The 21,517-nt window shown below is 40.2% G+C and overlaps 1 protein-coding gene across 8 annotated transcripts in view; it reads left to right on the top strand.

Annotated features, from left to right (window-relative positions):
- The window catches only part of LOC137439046 (protein 4.1), a 320,573-nt gene extending 299,831 nt beyond the window's left edge, over positions 1–20,742 (top strand). For all 8 annotated transcript variants that reach the window (XM_068134670.2, XM_068134667.2, XM_068134668.2 and 5 more), the window contains 2 exons: positions 14,309–14,421; positions 19,663–20,742. In XM_068134670.2, coding sequence (XP_067990771.2) covers positions 14,309–14,413 — 105 coding nt within the window. In that variant the 3' untranslated portion in view covers positions 14,414–14,421; positions 19,663–20,742. The remainder of the gene's footprint in view (positions 1–14,308; positions 14,422–19,662) is intronic.
- The last annotated feature ends 775 nt before the right edge of the window (positions 20,743–21,517 follow it).

Genomic DNA, 21,517 nt, shown 5'->3' with positions numbered 1-21,517 from the left:
GAGAAGATTCATCCACATCATCAACATAAGGATGTGGACTTCTTCAAGTGAATGGAAGAGAACGTGAAGCGCCAGCACTTGGATCAAAGTGGAACATTATTTCAGCAAAATAAGCGTCTTACGGAGGCTTCTTATGCCGTCAGCCTCCTCATTGCGCAACAGAAGAAACCTCACACAGTCGGAGAGACACTGATCAAGCCATGTGCTCTGAAGATGGCTAGGATTCTGCTTGGAGAAGAAGCTGAAAAAAAGTTCAACAAAATGTCTCTGTCAAATAATAAGGTTCAAAGGAGGATTGCTGACTTGTCTAGCGACATAAAAGAACAGGTGATTGCTAAAATCAAGGACGCTGCATTTGGATTGTTCTCAATTCAGTTGGATGAATCCACAGATGTTTCATCCTGTTCCCAGCTTCTTGCCTTCGTTTAGAGGAGTCGATTTGCATGGGTTGTTCCTTTGAATAACAAAAGGGGTAATACTCTAATGTATTAACCCCTTTGTTGCAAAATAAATGATACTTTTTTCCCCAAAGATGAAATGAAGTTTCATTTGGATGAAAATCCAACCAAAGACTTTATTTCATTCAAAAATTAAAAACTCATGTTTAATACGTGTCAATATGTCCACCATTAGCTTCAGAAACCATTTGAAGTCGACTTTTAAAAGATTTCAGCAAAGAAATGAACATTAGTCGCAAATATGACGGAGACAACACGCAGGCAACGTGCGCGACACGTCTTGATGACGCACACGAAATTTGAATTCAAAAATCACGGACATGTGGTCAATACAATTTGTGGGGAAAAAGTATCGTTTATTTTGCAACACCCTATATGTGAAGGGTGATTCCATCAAGGAAGAATTCTTATTCTGCCGTTCTCTCAAAAGAAATACCAGAGCTGTGGATGTGATGGAAAAAGTAACAGAGTTCTTTGACCATGTGGAACTGAACTGGCACAATCTCTGTGGAGTGTGCACTGATGGCGCCCCGGCTATGCTGGGAACAAAAAGTGGCTTCCAAGCGCTTGTTCGAAATCTATCTCCAGGCATCATTTCTGTTCATTGTCTGATTCATTGGCAAGCTCTTGCTTCAAAAACCCTTCCATCTCATCTTCTGGATGTTCTTGAACAAGTCATCAAAATTGTGAACCACGTGAAAAGCAGTGCTTTGAATTCCCGACTCTTCAAGCAATTGTGCACAGAAATGGATTCAGAGCATAAGAACCTGCTTTACTACACCAAGGTGCGTTGGCTATCAAAAGGAAATGTTGTGGCACGAGTGTTTGAACTCCGAGAAGAGATGCAGAGTTTCCTACAGATGCAAGAAAAGCACAAACTTGTAGCTTCCTTCCATGAAAAGCCATGGGAAAAGCCATGGGAAAAGCCATGGAAAAGCCACCTCGCATACCCTGTGGATATTTTAAATCAACTGAACAGACTGAATCTAAAGCTGCAAGGAAAGGGAACAACTATCATTCAGTTCATTGACACTCTCAGTGCATTTATACAGAAGCTTGAAAACTGGAAACGAAAGGCTGAGGAAGGGAACTTTACCACATTCGAATCTCTTTCAGAAGTCACTATTAATGATCCGTTGGGTCCTGGTGTTGCAAAGGATGTTGTGACACACCGCAACTGTCTCCGAGAAGAATTTCTGCAGTACTTTCCAGAAATTGGGAGAGAAGGACTGGCGCTCATGAGGAATCCTTTTCTTGTTAAAGTCAGTGACGTCCAGGATGACCTGCAAGATGAACTGATTGAATTTCAAAATGATTCTGGATGCAGAGATGTCTTTGAAGCTTCCTTTATCTCTGAGTTTTAGCCAAAAATGATGGAAGCTACCCCAACATTGCAAAGGAATGCCTTCGGAAACTCCTGCCCTTTGCAACAACTTATCTTTGTGAATCAGGCTTCTCAACGTTGGTGCAGCTGAAGACAAAGGCTCGGAACTGCCTCGAATGGGAGGCAGATCTTAGATGTGCGCTTTCTACAACAGAACCTAGGATTTGGAAACTGGTGCAGAAAATTCAGGAGAACATCTCTCATTAAAGTAGCTTTAGGTTAAACTGGCTTGAGTTTTTTTTTCAATTGGCAGATACTGCAATGTTTTGTGTTACAGCCCACAAGCAAAGCACCCTGGAGATGAGTTTTCAAATATTTTTTAATTTTCCTGGTTATTATTGCAATGTGTTAATCGAGTTTCATTTCTTAATTTAAAATAAATATTTGTTTTTTTATGGAAAAGCCTTGAAGTCTGAAGTGTTCATTTGCCTTTTCAATTGATTTTCTTGATGTTCTGTTCTAAAAATTTCTCGCAAGACCCTTTGTCACAAATAAATTTGCTTTACTTCACTCGCATTAATTCATTTCACAAAAAAATTGTTCAAATGAAAAATATTGTTCCATTAAATACTCCAAAAGTCTAAATTGAATTAAGTTGTGGTTCTTATTGACATTTCTTTGGTTTCAAAAAATTGCTATGATCCCCCCTGGGCCATGACATGTCAGGTCAAAAGCCAGTTGGGCCACATAGTGAAAAAAGTTGGGAAACACTGCCCTAGGGTCTAGGGAGTGGGGACTTGGGGTCACAAGGGTCAAAACAGAAAAAATATTTTTACTCAGAATTTGAGGTCTGGCCAACCAGTTTGTGAAGGACTGGGTGAAAAAAATCTTTCATGGCCAAGTCCATGATATAGTCGGAATAATGAGGGACTTTGAAGAAGAAGAATAACAAAAGTAATCTTCATGTTTTGCATTGAATAATGTCAGCATTTCTAACCATTATTCCCACGCTTTAAAAAAAAATGGGAGATATTGCACTCAGCTCCGTCTGTCTTTCCATCCATCACACTATCTCCTCTTAAACGGTTGTGTAGAAATTCATCAGACTTGGTAGTTATGATGACTACATGGCAAGAAGGTGCAAGAGCAGTATCATTTTGGTCCAGTCCCATGGGGGTGAGGTCACAAGGTCAAATACCAAAAAAAAGGAACTGCAGACACATTTTTAACTCAACTGGACTACCGTCCAGTTGAGTTCATCACATACTGAACCCTCCGGCGTCCGTTGTCGTCTGTCATCTGTCGTCCGTTAACTTTTCGACGTTAACACTCCAGCGTCCACAAATATCAACCGATTCTGATCAAACTTGACATGCAGCATCCTTACCCCAAGCACCAGGTTGGTATTACATTTCAGCCCGATCCGTTGAAAAATGGCGGACTTCGGCGACCATTTTGTTTTTGGTCATGAAAACGACGTTAACACTCTAGCGTCCACAAATATTAACAGATTTTGATCAAACTTAGAATGTTTAACCCTTACCACACAAGGTAGGTTGCTATTGCATCCCAACCCGATCCGCCACAAAATGGCCGCCATAGGCCGCCATATTGTTTTCAGCTCCGAAACGACGTTAACAATCTAGCGTCCACATATATTGACGAATTTTCATCAAACTTGGCATGTGAGACCCGACCTACTTTAAAGTTGTCCAGTCAGTTCAGTTGAGTTCTGCTTCCCTGGAAGCTCTAGTTAAACATTGTTTTAATGAAACTTTGTATATATCGTCAATATTAGGGGATGCATGAAGTATGCAGCAATTTGTTTTGGATTTGACCCCCGGTTCATGCCCTATGGGGTGGAAACTTTTGAGGTCACAGGGGCAAAACGGGAAAATAATTTTTCTCAACATTTGATATTGTGTCATTTTGCCATATTTAAAGTTTGCTTTAGGTGGGAAGCGTGACGATTTGCGATGGCACTCCATTCCACTTCACTCTAGTTAGCTTGTTCCTGGTGTTATACTTAAGCATTTTCAGGGATGGTTGATCACAAGACAGGAAAGACATCAAACACTTGTTCATTTGTCGTCAAACTTTAGAACATTCAATCACACTTGTTCATTTGTCGTCAAACTTTAGAACATTCAATCATCACACGTAACTGCAGATATCTTTTTCTACACCTGATGTAACAACTTGATGTCCCCTCCCCATGTAGTTAAGAGCCCAAAACAACAGGCCTTTCACCAGAACACTTGTCACAAAAAGTTTTTCTATTTGAAAAGGGTTAACTCTTTGCTAAACACCCAAGCTACAACAAATAATTATTTTATTCAGATTGTTAATATGAATGTATAAACTTATCAACCCATTCTGCGGCTCCAATGAACACTCTCCTTTACTCCGACTTGTCAGCACTACCTTGAACTTTTCAAACACTGACTTAGTATGAAGAACTCACTTGTACAAGTAAAACCCTTCTTTATGAAGAGGACCTACTGACAAAGGTGGCAATTTGTTTGAGGATATTTGGGGCTTGGGGGATTCACACTCTACAAGAGCAAGACTCATGGAAGAGCAAGGTTGAATTCACAGTGTGGTCGTGGCACAACAATTTGACACAACCAACGAGGGAATAAATGACCAGGAAAAGGAGGGAAAGACAGACAGAAATGAGCAAATAAGAGGGTTGGGTTAGCAAGGTTTAATGGGGTAATAAAGACCATGGGTCAGGATAGAGGATGACATAAGTAGGTGGTGCACTGCCTGCTTGAAGCCCCGGAGGGAAAACTGAGGCAGGACAGCCTCTGTTCGGTGGTTCCATAGATGGGAGAAGCGAGGAGTAACAGAGTTGAGGTGTTCAGACAGCCTGGATTTTCTAAGTCGAACCATGAGGAGGTTACTGGAAGGGCACGTGCGTCCTGGAGTTGCTGGGGAGGGTCGGAGGACTGACAGAGAAGAGGAAGCAACCTCGTAGAATAGACGGGAGAAAACAGAGAGACCACCGACCTGTCTACGATGTAAAAGCAACAAAGGTACCTTCGTTTCGCTTCACGAACAAGTGTGTGTTTCATGGGATTCGTCTGCAAATAACTCCAATCGACTGAATATCGTTCCGCTGTTGACACTTCCTCTTTTCACCCACTTGTGGAATCTCCTTCCTGTGATTTAGGTTTTTTTTAACCTCCATTGACTTGCTGCCCATCCCAGTATCCCAACCCTGCAATCCACAGGAGGCCATTTCCTCCTCTCCTCCCCATTTCGCTCTTCTTTTTGTTGTTTGTTCTTTTCCTTGCTTGTTGTGTCTAACTTTTGCCCAACTGTCACTACGCACCATTTATCACCTCTCCATGAGCTAAGATTTTATATGAAAAAAGGAAGAGATGTTGAGAATGTTCTTAGTGAGCAAATCACCCACATTTATTCTCACGATATGCACAAGGATTTTCTGCCCAATCGTCTGAAGACAATTTTTGTTTGTTTAATTTTTCTTCAAGCAAGCGTTATCAAAGTAAGTAATTCAGACTTGTCGGTTTGGTCCATCTACTATATAAGAGAGCCGTTGGTCTGTGTGCCGCAATTTTTCTCAGAGATGGCTGAACGAATCTTCGTCAAAATTTTAGAGGTTCATCAGTGAATGCTTGGGGGTGTTTTAGGCCAAAACAATTAATGAATAAAATAAAAATATATATGTTAATTAATATTATAATAAAAAATATTATATCTTTTTTTTTTTTTGAAAAAAAAAAAGTTCGTTTTTTGGGATTTAAAAAAAAATCGCTCAATAGTGCCTAAGCCTTTTTGATTAATGACAGTTATATACAAGTATACATTCGCATAGATAAATACAGAACAATTGACAGACATTTGAACACAAATAAATCAAACAATACCGGAAGCGGTCAAAGTTGGTGGTAGACTTATTCTTCTTCTTCTTCCTGGACTTCATCATACTTAACTCAGAAACGTGATCAACGGTACCTTCACCAATGGTACATATGTAGTATATCTTTCCCATCCCTCCCCCCTCACCTCCTCCTCCCCTCCCCCTTCCACTCCCCTCACTTCCTTACCTAACCCCTCCCTCTCCTCCCAACCCAGCAATGTAGAGTACTCCTGCTAGTCAACAATAGATGCAGATTCGAAGGTTAAAGTCTTTGAAATAAATGAAAACACGACCACAAACGATATGGAAATCATCATGTGGTCATGCATGTGTACCTCTTTCAAATATGGCACATGATTTGTGGGGTAGCATCATTGCCTGAGGGTGCAAATGTGCTGTTGATGCAGTGCCCTATGTAGATTAGAGCAAGAATTTGTCATTTGGATGTGGTGCCTGGAATACCTCAACTACTCTTCCTGAAGAACACCATGGGATCTTTAACATCTATCAATCAATGCTGGCAGGTGGACTCCCAGTTTATTGTCCATCCATGAGACTGCACGTCCATTGATGCCTCGCCTTGTCCGCGAGACGCCAAGATGATAGTTTGTAGCTAGGCCAAGATTCAAACCCAGGCTAGATGGCTGAGCAGTGAGTGTGATGCAAATGTAAAGTATACAAGATATGGCGTCGCCCTTCAGCCATTTAAAGGCTCCTTAAAGGAGCTCTTCAGAACAGTTTGATAAGAAGAACAGTGCTGGTAGGTTTTCTTCCTTCATCTTCTTCTCCATAAAACTTTCATTTCACATTCATATTGTATTAGGCTTTCATAACCAAAAAAGGCCTTCGACAGACTTATTTCTTGCCCATTTATTCAACTATGTATATTTTCCTTGACGTACGTCCTCCCAAGCGATGATGTGTCTGGTTGGGAGTGACTCGCAGGAAGCTTTTAGTTTATACTCCGGAAGTGGGTGCTGTCTGTAGCACTTTTCAATCAAGACACTGATACATGGCATCACCAAAGTTTTAAATGTCAAGAAGATTTCAAGAAAAACGAAATGATTTAAATCTTGTTTACTAAGTATGTCACCTGTTTGTGATCTCTTTTTTTAAAATTAGAGGCTTGTTGATTGTTTTCCCTCTCAGAGCAAATAAGATTGGGCCAATTTATGAGGGAAGCATGCCACCGACAATCAACTTTGCTTATAAGCCTTATTATTGGCTTATGATACTAAATTGCATTTCCCACTTCAATAAACACGCGTCAGCCACCAAATACAAAACTTCCCCATGATAATTGAATTCCTCCTACAAAAAGGAACTTTAAAGCATTTTCTTGCATTCACACATGTGGGGATGGCAGGATAGTTCGGAATCGGTGAACTTGCCTCTGAGTTTTGTTTGGTCTTGGTTTCATTGCCGATGGAAAAAGGGATCCAGTGTAAATTGTTGTGGGGAGGGTGTTGCTTCGAATTCAGAAGGAGGAATTGAGCTGTTTTTTTTCTGCCTGTTACTACCTGTTTGTGGTAAAAAAAATAAAAAAAGAATCCCAGTCTTTTAAAAACAGTAGTTCAAATATTATTTTGAAATTTAGCTCCAGTACTGAAAGCCTTTGTGTGTGTTCATTGATCCTCTGCCAAAATACTATCAAAGCTTACCTTGATGATTAAAAAGAAAGACGAGTAGCATTTGAAAAAATAAGTGTGACAGATGGTACAAACCTCCATTGTAAGAATAGCACAACAACACAACAACAACAACATGCATTTTAAGGCCATTTTCCCTGCGAGAGCGGGGGTTAGCCTTGCGGTCCCCATGACAATCTTCTCCATTTTGCCCTATTTTCTGCATCTCCCCTTGTTAACCCCCTTGCCCGAATTTCTTCTTCCACCATCTTCAGCCAAGTCTTTCTCGGTCTTCCCCGTCCTCTACTCCCTTCTACATTCATTTCCATCACTCTTCTCAACCAGTCACTTTCATCCTTCCTCAACACATGACCAAACCATCTCAACCTGTTACTCTTCACAGCATCAATCACAGGCTCTATTCCCATCATCTTTCGCAATTCATCATTTGTCTTCCTCTCTCTCAACGATACTCCGCACATCCACCGAACCATTCGCATTTCCACCCTTTCCAGCCTTCGTTGCTGCTCTACGTTCATTACCCATGTCTCGCTCCCATAAATCATAACACTTCTCACACATGCAGCATACACCTTTCCCTTCAGCTTCAACGACACTCCCCTCCTCATCAGCACGCCACTCAGTTCCCGAAACTTCTTCCATGCACATCTCACTCGAGCAACCGTTGCCGAGTCTGATCCACCTTCTCCATTCAGCATGTCTCTGAGGTAGCAAAATGTTTTCACACCTTCCAGCTTCATGCCGTCTCCAAGATCCAACTCAACATTTCCTCCATCTGCAGCTCCCTCTGTGCACACCTTACATTTGAATGTAGCTGCCACACTGGTTAATGACCCTCTCAGACCACTGCATTTTTGATGAACCCACTCAGCGCACATTGTACATTGAATGGATTTCACTCCGACACCCTTCCTGCACACAGCACATGGCCACTTCCCAGTTCTTTCCACCTCACCACATGCTTTACCACTTGCCATCACCTTCATCTTTCCTATATTCACCTTCAGACCTTTTGTCTCCATACATTCCTTCCACTTGTTCATCTTTTCCTTCAGTCCATCCATACTTTCTGCAATCAACACCAGAATGGGTAAGACATTTGGTAATTGGTATTCTTACAACACCATTGTAAGAATAGCACAATTGAAAAAATTCCTCATCGCATATCCGGTAATAAATATACACCTGGAGGAAAGATTGAGCACTGGCAACGCTTTCCTGCATCATCACAATTACTGGGAAAATTATTCGGAGACAGTTATGTTTATCAAAAATAAAACTACATATATCGGTAAAGTACATATGTTCAACAAATGATTTGAAATAAATTCAGAGGTTTTGATATATATTTTAAATTATTATCACAAAATGAGAATGTCTGACTTTAAAATGGGGATTCTGGCAGCACATCCTGTGATGTATGCCCCAGAACCAGTGAGTAATGACACCCAATTATGTCACAACAGAATGAATATCTCAAAAAGTCAATAATGAGTGTGAGCACCATTTGAACGAACGACCGCTGCAATTCTCCTTGTCATCCCCTGAAAAAGCCGCCATAGAGAATCCAAAGGGAGTTGTTGCCTTTCAATGGAAAACACAGCCCGTGCATGGAGAGTTCTTTCATTTATTTTTGAAAGAAAATTTGAATTTAATTTGATCGTTTTTTTTTATGAACAGCAGTGTTTTTGCAGCACGCTTAACTTTTTTCCATGTGGTTATTTAGAAATCAAAATAAGGACTTCATGAAAGAACCGTGTAAGAAAACTTTATTTTGCTAAAATGTTTTTGTTTATTATGCTACGTAATCCTCTGAGCCAGTGGTTGTGTGTACACTTCGCTGGTCTCAGAATAACTCCCATAAGGCACACATTTGAGACATTTGTTTCCTGTGTTTATGAAGTCCTTGGGTTTTATGCTATCTCTATACTGTATCTATACAAAGAAAAAATCAAGGTTTTGGATGGGGGAAGATAACATATGGTGGTGAACAGCTCTTTTAAAGACCTGGAGGGAGGAGTGGGATTGAAGAGAGTGTGGGTGTTTGTTCCAGAGGCGGGAGAAAAGAAGAATAAAAGAGTGAAGGTGAGCAGAGAGTCTTGATTTTGACAGTTTCACAAGAAGAGGGTTGCTGGCAGTTCTTGTGCGTCCTGCAGGAATATTTGGGGAACACAGCACAGACAGGGCTGGGGGAGCTAGACCAGAGAGGAGTCGGTAGAAGACAGAAAGACCACCAACCTGCCTGCGGTGAGACCACCAACCTGAATCAGCTTCATCGCGGGAGATTGCAATGATCCTGAAAGCTTTGGTTTCTACAACGTGAACCCGAGCTTGTTGTGAGGGCAGGAGCATCAGACCAGAGGGGAGAACAGTATTCCATCAAGCTGCGGATGAAAGCCTTGTATGTGCTGGTGAGCTCAGGTGTGCCAAGGAAGGACTTCGGATGGAAAGTTTTGCTAAAGGAGACAGAGAAGAGGAAACAGGAGGAGAGGGGGGGAAGAGAGCAGTAGGGGGATAGAGGAGAGAGAGGAGTGAGAAAGACAGGAGGGGGAGAGAGAGGAAGGATTAGGGAGGAGGGATGAGGGAGGGGGGAAGAGAAGGGTGAAGAAGTTTCCTTCTGTCTCCATCCTGTCCACCCCATTCCTCCCCACTCCAATTGTTTGTCTAAGTCTCCCATTATTTTGTGCTTCAACTCCACTGCTGGAGCACCCCTCTCTCTACTCTTCCTTTTGTCCTGTTGCATCCTGATACATTCAGTGTTATAGCTCTTCCAGGAGCCTCGACTGTATACAAAAAAAACTGTCATTGGTCGGCAACCATTGAGTAGGCTTGATGCACTGAATGTTCTCCTTCTGTGTTGAAGTTCCTTGGAAGGGAAGTCTTCTATTATACGTATATATTGCGAACAATAAATAGTGTCTGTCTCCCGTTTGCGGCGGCTGCTTTCCGCGTTGCATTTGAAAAACTCAACATTCACTTTGCAAATGATGGGAGAGCAGGCGTGAATAATATTGATGCCAAATTTTATTTGCAAGCAGGATATTTTGCCCTTTTTCAATAACCTCCGTAACCTGATGTTGCACCACCATTTCACGGTGAAATAGGAGTGCAACACAATTGACCTTTTTAAAATCGATTAAAAAAATTAAATTGATAGATTAACTCAAAAACCTTTCCCATCACTGGGGTCATGTAATTTTCTAAGTATATTTTATAGGACTGAAATATTTATTGTTAATATTCTGTTTTGATCATTAAATGACTAAACAGCCATAAATTGAATTTTTTGTTTCATTCACTTATTTATAAGTAGCCTATCGAAGGTATATACATACCGGTATACATATATATATATATATACACTACCGGTCAAAAGTTTTAGAACACCTCAATTTTTCCGGTTTTTATTGAAATTTACGCAGTTTAATGTCTCAATGTACTCTGAAATTAAGCATAGAACAAATAAACAATTGGAGATGAAAAAAGAAATCATAGAATCATTTTGTTTAACAAAATTTAATTTAAATTTTTGACTCAGCAAAGTAGCCACCTTTTGCAGATATAACCGCTGAACACACTCGTGACATTCTTTCTACAATGGAAATCAAATATTGTTCAGGAAGTTCTTCCCAACACTGTTGCAGAAGTTCCCACAAATGTGTTGCACTTGTAGGTTGCTTTGCTTTCACCCTCCTGTCCAGTTCATCCCAAAACAGCTCGATGGGGTTTGAGTCTGGAGACAGTTTTTTTTTTGTTTTTTTTTTGTTTTTTTTTGTATACAAGATCGAGGCTCGTGAAAGAGCTAACATTAATCACACAAAAATACAAACCGACACACAAAACACAAAAAACAAGGGGAGCGGCAGACAAGATGGGGAGAGAGGGGGAAGGACACAAAAGAGAGGGGGAAGAGGGGGAAGGACACAAACACAACATTTGAGAGCAGGGACATCGGGAGGACTTGGGGGGAGGTGGGAGAGGAATAAAACATATGAACACTGCAAGGACTCTGGGGTGAATTACCGAGGGTAGAAAAGATCAAGGTTTTCGATGGGAGAAGATAAGAGATGGTGGTGAACAGCTGTTTTAAAGACCTGGAGGGAGGAGTGGGATTGAAGGGAGTGGGGGAGTTTGTTCCAGAGGCGGGAGAAAAGGGGAATGAAAGAGTGAAGGTGAGCAGAGAGCCTAGACTTTGGCAGTTTAACCATAAGAGGGTTGCAGGCAGATCTTGTGCGACCTGAAGGAATATTGGGGGGACAGAGCACAGAGAGAGCTGGGGGAGCAAGGCCGGAGAGGAGTTGGTAGAAGACAGAAAGACCACCAACCTGCCTGCGGTGAGTGAGTGAAAGGCCCTCGGTGTTGACTACATCGCAGGAGATTCCAATGATTCTGAAAGCTTTGGCCTCAACAGCGTGAAGCCGAGCAAGGTGTGAGGCAGGAGCACCAGCCCAGAGGGGAGAACAGTATTCCATTGAGCTGCGGATGAAAGCCTTGTATGTGGTGAGGAGCTCAGGTGTGCCAAGGAAGGACTTCGCACGACGGAGGATGCCCAGTCGGCGACTGGCTTTGGAGGCCAGCTTGGAAATGTGGTTTTCCCAAGAAAGATCATGGCAGATAGTGAGACCCAAAAGCTTGAGCGACAGAACTTCTTGGAGAGGATTGTTGAGAAAGTAGATGGGAGGGTTGTCCAGTCGGTCCTTTCGGAGAGACATTGTAAGAGTGTGAGATTTGTCAGGATTGAAAGACATGTTCCACTTGTTTGACCAGTCTGTGATTTTGTCTAGGTCTGCAGAGAGTGAGGAGGCTGCAGACTGCCTGCCGATCTGAGGGATGAGGAATGGAGCGACAGAGAGTAGAGTCGTCAGCAAAGAGATAGAGAGGATTTTCAAGAGAGTCAGAGAGATCATTGATGAAGACCAGAAAAAGCACAGGGCCCAGAACACTACCTTGCGGAACTCCAGCCTGAACAGGAAGAGGAGATGAGAGAAACCCATTCAGGGCCACACGTTGACTACGACCAGAGAGGAAGTCCTCCAGCCATGCGTGGAGATTTCCATGGATACCAAAGGAGGAGAGTTTGGTGAGCAGAGCAGGGTGCCAGACCGTATCGAAGGCACGTGAAATGTCAAGGGAGACAGCTCTAATTTCCTGTTTGGCATTGAGGACCTCCATCCATTGTTGAGAAAGCAGAAGCAGCATGTCCAGAGTAGAGTGACCAGGTCTGAAACCAAATTGATGATCAGAGATCAAGCCATTGGAGAAGAGGAAAGATTTAATATCTGAAGCAATGATGGATTCCATGACTTTGCTGATAATTGGGAGAAGGCTGATTGGTCTGTAGTTGCTGGGATCTGTTTTTGCACCTTTTTTGTGCGAACCGGTGATGTTGGCTGATTTCCAAGCAGATGGCAGATGACCTTGAGCAAAAGAGAGGGTGAAGAGAACAGAAAGAGGGAGTGAAAGAGCAGAAGAACATGATTTTAGGACCCGTGGGCTGATGCCATCAGGACCAGTTGCAGAATCAGTTGCAGAATCAGGACCAGTTGCAGGACCAGTTGCTGTGCTGGACATTCCATGATTTGAAGCCTCCCGTCTTGTCCTTTTCCTCGAAGGTAGTTTTGACATAGCCTGGAGGTGTGTTTCGGGTCATTATCTTGCTGTAGGATGAACCCCTGACCAACTAGGCATATACCAGAGGGTATTGCATGGCGCTGCAAAATGCTGTGGTGGCCTTTTTGGTTCAGGGTGCCAGTGACTCTGTGCAAGTCACCGACTCTGGATCCAGCAAAAGAGCCCCAGACCATCTCGCTTCCTCCTCCATGTTTGACAGTTGGTGTCACACACTGAGGAACCATCCTTTCGCCTACCCGATGGCGTACAAAAACCCTGTGTGATGAACCAAAGATTTCAAATTTTTTATTCATCGGTCCATAAGACCTTCTTCCAGTCTTCAGTAGTCCACTGGCGGTGCTTCATGGGCCAGGCAACCCTCTTTTTTTCTTATTTTGCCATCTTAGCAATGGCTTTCTTACTGCCGCTCGACCTGTCAAACCTGCAGCTCGAAGTCTTCTCTTCACAGTTGAAACTGAGACTTTCTTACTTCGACCAGTGTTAAGCTGTGCTTGATGCTGTTGTCCTGTGAGTTGCCTATCACGCAAGCTGATGACTCTCAGAAACTTGTCTTCTGATTCTGTTGTGGCTTTGGGTCTGCCAGACCTCTTCCCGTCAGAGTTTCCTCCAGTTTCCAATATACTACTTCCTGCAGTGCAATATTGTCCAAATAATGCTTCAGAGGGTGTAATAACAGTCTGTTCCAATACTGCTTTTATACAGACAGGGGGTTTGTAATCAAGTAATCAGCAGAGGTTGGGACACCTGTAGGAATTGTTTGCATCAACTTTCAAGGCTTAATTTACTTACATTGCTGCAGAACAGCTGTAAGTTGTTAACCCATTACTTGTTCCCTGAAGAAGGCCTTTTTTTTAATACAATATAACTGTGCAATTTACATTATTTTCCCGTTTTTGCTAACCTAAACTTTTTTTTTAACCTCGAGCAGTTTACTGCTTACCTTTGTACCATTTCACGTCATTCACTGGACATTAAACTGTGTAAATTTTAATAAAATCTTGAAAAATTTAGGTGTTCTAAAACTTTTGACCAGTAGTGTGTATATATATATATATATTGTAGATATAATGCATTGATTGATCTGTTAATGCTATTTGGTAAAGATCCGATGGGTTTGTTATATTTTACTCTTTCCTGCTCGCGGATGATTTATTTCACTTTTCACATGAAACATTATAGTTCTGGTACAGGTGCTACATGCCGATTAAAAAAATTGCATTAATTATGCCATTCATATTCACTTGCTCAATCACATGGATGGCCATCATTTTATGAATGAGGAAGTTGTAGACAAGGTGTACAGCATTAGTTTGTCTTCTCGTGTATTTCCCATTCTCCCAAATTTGCCTCCTTTAAGGATTTGTCACAGGCCTTGCAAGCAGCGAAAGAGCAAGTGGAGGCTGGGATGAGCAAAGTGGTCATTCACAAGGAGCTTGAATCATCAGAAGAGACCAAGCAGTAACACTTCTGGTGGGTTTGCCAGGAGTTGGACACTCTTGTCCTTATCCTGAAATACAATGAATTGTCAGATTCGCAGTTCAGGTCATGATTGAGATGTTGAATATGTGGGGTGACAACATTTGTGCTGGGAATTTCTAATATAACTTTAAATAACGATACACCAAATGCCTGAAGCCTTAATTATTCATATTACATTGCAACACATTTCTCAACTGTATGTTACCTTTTTTTAAACTCAAGTTCCTTATAACTTCTCTTTTGAAATAGTAGCTAATTCCAGAAAAGAACGAGCAGTCTGCGTTGGTGCCATGAGAGAATAAAAACACAAGAATAAGATGGTTAAAGTGTTCCGCTGTAAAATATCACAAAGGGCACTGATGTTTTGGGCCTTGTTCTCTGTTGGAGCAAAAAAAAACATAGGTGTGTGTGTGTGTGTGTGTGTCTGTGTGTCTGTCTGTGTATGCATGAGCATGTGTGTGTGGGAATGTATGTGTGTGTGTGTGTGTGAATGTATGTGTGTGTGTGTGTGTGTGTGTGTGTGTTTGTGAATGTATGTGTGTGTGTGTGTGTGAGTGTGTGTGTGTGTGTGTGTGTGTGTGTGTGTGTGTGTGTGTGTGTGAATGTGTGTGTGTGTGTGTGTGAATGTATGTGTGTGTGTGTGTGTGTGTGTGTGTGTGAATGTGTGTGTGTGTGTGTGTGAATGTGTGTGAATGTGTGTGTGTGAATGTGTGTGAATGTGTGTGTGTGTGTGTGTGGGAATGTATGTGTGTGTGTGTGTATGTATGTGTGTGTGTGTGTGTGAATGTGTGTGTGTGTGTGTGTGTGTGTGTGTGTGTGTGTGTGTGTGTGTGAATGTATGTGTGTGTGAATGTGTGTGCGTGTGTGTGTGTGTGTGTGTGTGAATGTATGTGTGTTTATGTGTGTGTGTGTGTGTGTGTGTGTGTGTGTGTGTGTGTGTGTGTGTGTGTGAATGTATGTGTGTGTGAATGTGTGTGCGTGTGTGTGTGTGTGTGTGTGTGAATGTATGTGTGTTTATGTGTGTGTGTGTGTGTGTGTGAATGTATGTGTGTTTATGTGTGTGTGTGTGTGTGTGTGTGAATGTGTGTGTGTGTGTGTGTGTGTGTGTGTGTGTGTGAATGTGTGTATGTGTGTGTGTGTGTGTGTGTGTGTGTGAATGTATGTGTGTTTATGTGTGTGTGTGTGTTTGTGTGTGTGTGTGTGTGTGTTTGTGTGTGTGTGTGTGTTTGTGTGTGTGTGTGTGTGTTTGTGTGTGTGTGTGTGTTTGTTTGTGTTTGTATGTGTTTGTTCCTGCATCAAAGTTCCTTTGTATTATCCTTGTACATAAGATAATACTTTCCACACTCGTCACTTTCAATCCAGCAGGTCTCAAAATAAGAACTACATCTACAACACAAAATAAATAGCTCGTGATCCCATTTTAATAAAATAACTTGCTCATAATAAATAAATAACTCATAATAAATAAATAACTCATAATAAATAAAATAAATAACTTGAGTGTCTGTGTATGATGTGCACCTGTGCATTGCAACTCAAGACCAGAAGGCCAAATTAACTTCAGCTGCAAATTTGGAGAAAATACAATTTTGTTGTTGTATTTAATGATAGTGTACTGGATTTTGTATGTAGTGATTAACATTATCAACATGGGAAAGGCATCCCAGACTAGCGGTTTGCACACTCGTTCTTGAACCGTCTCGTCTGGGTTCGAATCCAGTTCCACTATAAACGGAGCAGCCGCGCTCCCAGAAATGGTGTGAACTAGAGTCCCTGTATAAAGAGAGTTGCGCCATGCGCTGACCCGAGATTTCTGGTCACGTGATTTCGTGGCGCCATTTTGTGTCTAACTTCACCGTGCGTGAACGTCAGCTTGGTACGTGAATGTTGTTTATTGCCAAACAAAATGACTGGTTGTTCTGCTTTTGGTTGTTCAAACCAATCTGGGAAATATAAGATGTATAGATTTCCAAGTGATAAAGTCAGAAATATGGAAAAGAAATATGTCAGAATAATAATAAAAATAATAAAGTCAGAAATATATATATATAAAAATATATAAATATATATAAATATATATAAATATAAATATAAATATAAATATATAAATATAAATATATATTATATAAAATAATATATTATAAAATATATTATATTTATATTATATATATTATATATATTATTATAATATATATAATATATATATATTATATATATTATATATATTATTATATATATATTATTATATATATAATAATATATATATTATTATTATATAATATATATATATATATAATATATAATATAATAATATATATATAATATTAATATATATATATATATATAATATATAATTATAGATATATAATTATAATATAATATATATAATATATATATAATATATATTATATATATTATATATTATATATTATATTATATATATATTATATATTATATATTATATTATAATATATAATAATATTATAATATAATTATAATATAATTATAATTATAATTATATATAATATAATTATATATATATATATATATTATATATAATATATAATTATATAATAATATATAATATATCTATATATATATATAATATATATTATTATATATATTATTATATATATATTATATATATTTTATATATCTATCTATAATTCCATTAATCTCTGTGTGTATGTGTGTGTGTATGTATGCGACAACGATTTCTCGACAACTACCGGTCCGATATACTTGAAACTTGCCAGGTATATTGCTGGGGACCCGAGGATGTGCCTTTTCAAGGTTTGAAATTAATCGGACAAGTACTTACCGAGCTATGGCGATTTAGCCGTTCGCCGTTCGCTTTGGCGTTGCGAATGGACCAAACCATTGCATGTAAATAGAGGGGGGGGTTCTGTGGTCGTTGCGAATGGACCAAACCATTCATGTAAATAGAGGGGGGGGATTGTCACTGTACTCGCAAGCCGTTCGCCGTTCGCTTTGGCGTTGCGAATGGACCAAAACATTTCATGTAAATAGAGGGGGGGGGATATAATTTTAGATATATATATAGTACGGGCATGCCCTAGTATATATAATATACGTATATATATTATATATATTATATATATTATTATATATATTATATATTATATATATATATATATATATATAATATATATATTATATATATTAAAATAATAATATATTATATAAAAAATATAAAATATTATATAATTTTATAAAATATATAAAAAATATAAATATATATAAAAAATATATATAAATATATAAATATAAAAATATATAAAAATAATAAAATAAAAATTATAAATAATAAAAAAATAACAAAATAATAAAAAGTCAGAAATATGGCAATACCACGTACAGAATTTGTTTTAAGTGTGTTAGACTATATGTCGGCTGGAAATCCTACACCGGAATTGCTCTCGGCACCCTTTAAAAAATATTGGATATGCCCACACTCCTTTCTAAATGTTATTAAAATTCAGAGAACGACAGCATTGGTTTGTCTTACTTATAATGTTAGCTCTTATATGCAGTGTTGGCTTGTAATATGCATTGCCATACCACTTTTAATATCACCACACAGCTCTTTTTCATGGCAATAGCTGAGTTTTTAACCAAATATCACCTGTATGTAATAATAAGATTAAATATGTGTAGTAAAATTTTTTTTAGCAGGTTTAGAATATATCACCCCATATCGCGAATGTACATGTATATCTAATCCGACACACTTAGACACAAAATGGCGTCCAAATTTGAGTTGACACAACTCTCTTTATACAGGGGACTCTAGTGTGAACCAGCAGTTTCACAGGAGGAGCTTTTCATCAATGTGTGTGTCGTCCATTGGCAGGACGTTAATATGGAGAACCCATCTGCATGGTTGTACATGTTGGAAGATCCCACGGTGTTGTTCCACAAAGCGTCATCAAGTTATCTCCTGCTTGCTGAACAAATCATAAATACCTGTCCAAATTGCCTTCAATCAAACACCAGGCTTGGTCAGCCATTTCCTGAAAGACTCGGGCCAGAATTATTTCCTGGCCAACCCCACAAGCAAGTGGGAATCATTGGGCCTGGTAAACAAGTTGTTGTTGTTGTTGTTGTTGTTGTTGTTGTTGTTGTAGTAAATGGCATTCACCATTATTTCGTGTGCAGCCTGTGGCTACTGCTTTGCGTCATGGCTGGGAGTGTGGATGTGCCACTGATGCAGTGCCCCCCTGCCGGTTATGGCAGGGATTTGTAATTTGTCAGGAACTTGTAATCTCGCGAAGACTCGCCCACCCTTTGCGAAGGACACCGTGGGATCTTTAATGTCCACCAACAAATCTTGGCAGTTGAGAAGCCCAGTTTTGCGTCCATTCGAGGGACGGTGAGACACCGGGATGGCAGTTTATAGCTGGGTCTGGATTCAAACCCAGACTAGGCAGCTCAGAGGAAAGTGTGCGTACCTCTATTCCATCCTGCCAGCCCATTAATGGCATTGATACATTATCAAAACCTTGATATGGTGACCAATAATGCAGGAATTGCCTCATTTTATGACTTTTCCTCCCACAGCAAGCTCCATTTTTGTAGGAAAGTCATTTTACGTTTGGTATTTAAGAAATTATTAAATTAAAATAAGTCTGGTAAACACGAGTATCATTGAATAAGGTTTAACTTGACTCCGTTCAGCTTACAAAATCAATATTGCACCGATATGAAGCACAGCATCACAAGTGCAATTACTTACTAACTTTACTTCTTTTTTTTTTCTTTCTTTTTTTGTATACTGAATCGAGGCTCGTGAAAGTTTTTACAATTACTTTTCAATTACTTACTTTTTGTCCGTTTTTTTTTGTGATTGATGTTTGCTCTTACATGAGCCTCGATCTTGTATACAAAAAAAAACTTCCGTTGTCCCTGTTCTCTGCTGTTGCACTTGTTTGCTTCCCTCTCCCTCCCACAGATCTTCCGTTGTCCCTGTTCTCTGCTGTTGCACTTGTGTGCTTCCCTCTCTCTCCCCATCTTGTCTCCCGCTCCTTTTTTTGTATGTTTTGTGTGTCCGTTTTTTTTTGCGATTGATGTTTGCTATTACACGAGCCTCGATCTTGTATACAAAAAAACAAACAAACAACCAAAAAAAACCCAAAATTATTTGGAGGTGCTTACTTCGACCTCATCCTGACCAGTATTTCTCCATTCTGTTTGCATTTTGATCCCTTACAGGGCTTCTGCCAGTTGACCAGGACAGGAAGTCCTTCTCCCAGTCAGCAGACTGATGATGACGTAGGTCTGGAATTTCGGAAAGAACAAAAAAAGAGAAAAATAACCAAGAAACTGCATTTTGAACCACTGCCTCGGCCTCCGGCACATTAATCCTGGTGCTCGTCTCTACTGCAAGCCGCTACGGCCGAGGACAAGCCCGCTCGCCTGTTTGTCCAATTTTTCCTTCTTCCGGTCCTCGTTTCACCCGCAAACGCATGCTTGCTTTCTTTCGCTTCGGATGCCCAAATGAAGACGGCAATCTGAGGAAGGTTTCGGTCATCCGTTTCAACATGTATACATGTGTGCTGTAGCGTGCAATGCGGTCGGTAGGATCCAAAGGTATCGACATGCCTAATATTGTTTTACATTATTTTAAATGATCTCGCGAACAAGTCGAAGGGTGAAAGTCGAAGGCCCTTCCGGGGCCGAGCGAAGACGCTTGCTGGTGACGCGACAATACGGGGCTGAAATCGCGTCGCATGGCAACGGATTTACATCGCTTTGTAAAGGGGGAGAGCATGTCCCGAATTCGCGGCAGAGCGCTCCACCGGAAAAATGAAGGATTTTCATTTTAAGTCGGTATGTGTCATAAGTGAATGCTACTGTTTTTGAACAATTGTCGCAAATGGCGTAACCGCTCATTCCGTTTCACCCATGACCACCTCCATCGTTTTCCATGTAAATGTCTGAGCAATAGCTAACGTTTTATTTTGAGACTTCCCACGTCAGGCATAGCTTTGCCAATATGTGTAGCTGCCCCTTTGGCGGTGGTGTGATGTGATCGAGGAAGGTAACAATTAATACGTAACTGAAAGAGAAATCATGAAAATGGACCAATTGAGCCTTTGAAATAACAGTTGCATTGCTGTTCATATGTCGGTATGCTTGTCTTTAGACGTGAATTGTGGATTTACCGCAGATTTATGGCTAGTTGCATCTGTATCGAGGTGAAGGAAAAGAAATGTTCATTGCCTTGTTCGGAGTCTCCTTGTATCGCTGTGATGGAGTCTTCTTAATGCTGAATAAATGCCATGTATCACGCGGGGAGTTTTGTCGGCCCACATCATGATCCGCTCGCCTGTTTGTGATGTAACACACCAGGAGCTTGAATCATCAGAAGAGACCAAGCAGTAACACTTCTGGTGGGTTTGCCAGGAGTTGGACACTCTTGTCCTTTTCCTGAAATACAATGAATTGTCAGATTCGCAGTTAAGATCATCGTTGAGATGTTGAATATGTGGGGCGACAACATTTGTGCTGGGAATTCATAATATAACTTTAAATAACGATACACCAAATGCCATATAACCTTGATTTCTCTCACATTTGAGGATGTTCTGCCTGAAGCCATAATTATTCATATTACATTGTAACACATTTCTCAACCCGTATGTTAACTTTTTTAAAACTCAAATTCCTCATTTATTTATTTTTATTAATTTTTTTGTATACTGAATCGAGGCGTGTGAAAGAGCTAACATTTATATCACAAACAAATCAACCAGACAAACAAAATATATAAAAAGAGGGAGCGGAAGACAAGATGGGGAGAGAAGGGGAAGCACACAAACACAACATTTGAGAGCAGGGAAAAGTGTGGGAGGGAGAGGGCTTGGGGGGAGGAGGCGTGGGAAGGGGGGGGGGGGGGGAGAGGTATAAAACACAAGGGGACCAAGGACTTCCAGGACAGAAGTTGGTATTTCAAAAAAAAAAAAAAAAGTGTTGGATTTTGGGTGAAATTAGCGGGGGTAGAAAAGATCAAGGTTTTGGATGGGGGAAGATAAGAGATGGTGGTGAACAGCTGTTTTAAAGACCT

This window comes from Myxine glutinosa, chromosome 13 (assembly GCF_964187855.1).
Source record: "Myxine glutinosa chromosome 13, kmMyxGlut1.1, whole genome shotgun sequence".
NCBI classification, from domain to species: Eukaryota; Metazoa; Chordata; class Myxini; order Myxiniformes; family Myxinidae; genus Myxine; species Myxine glutinosa.
The sequence above is the reverse complement of the archived record's forward strand: the minus strand, read 5'-3'. Positions and strand labels throughout refer to the sequence as shown.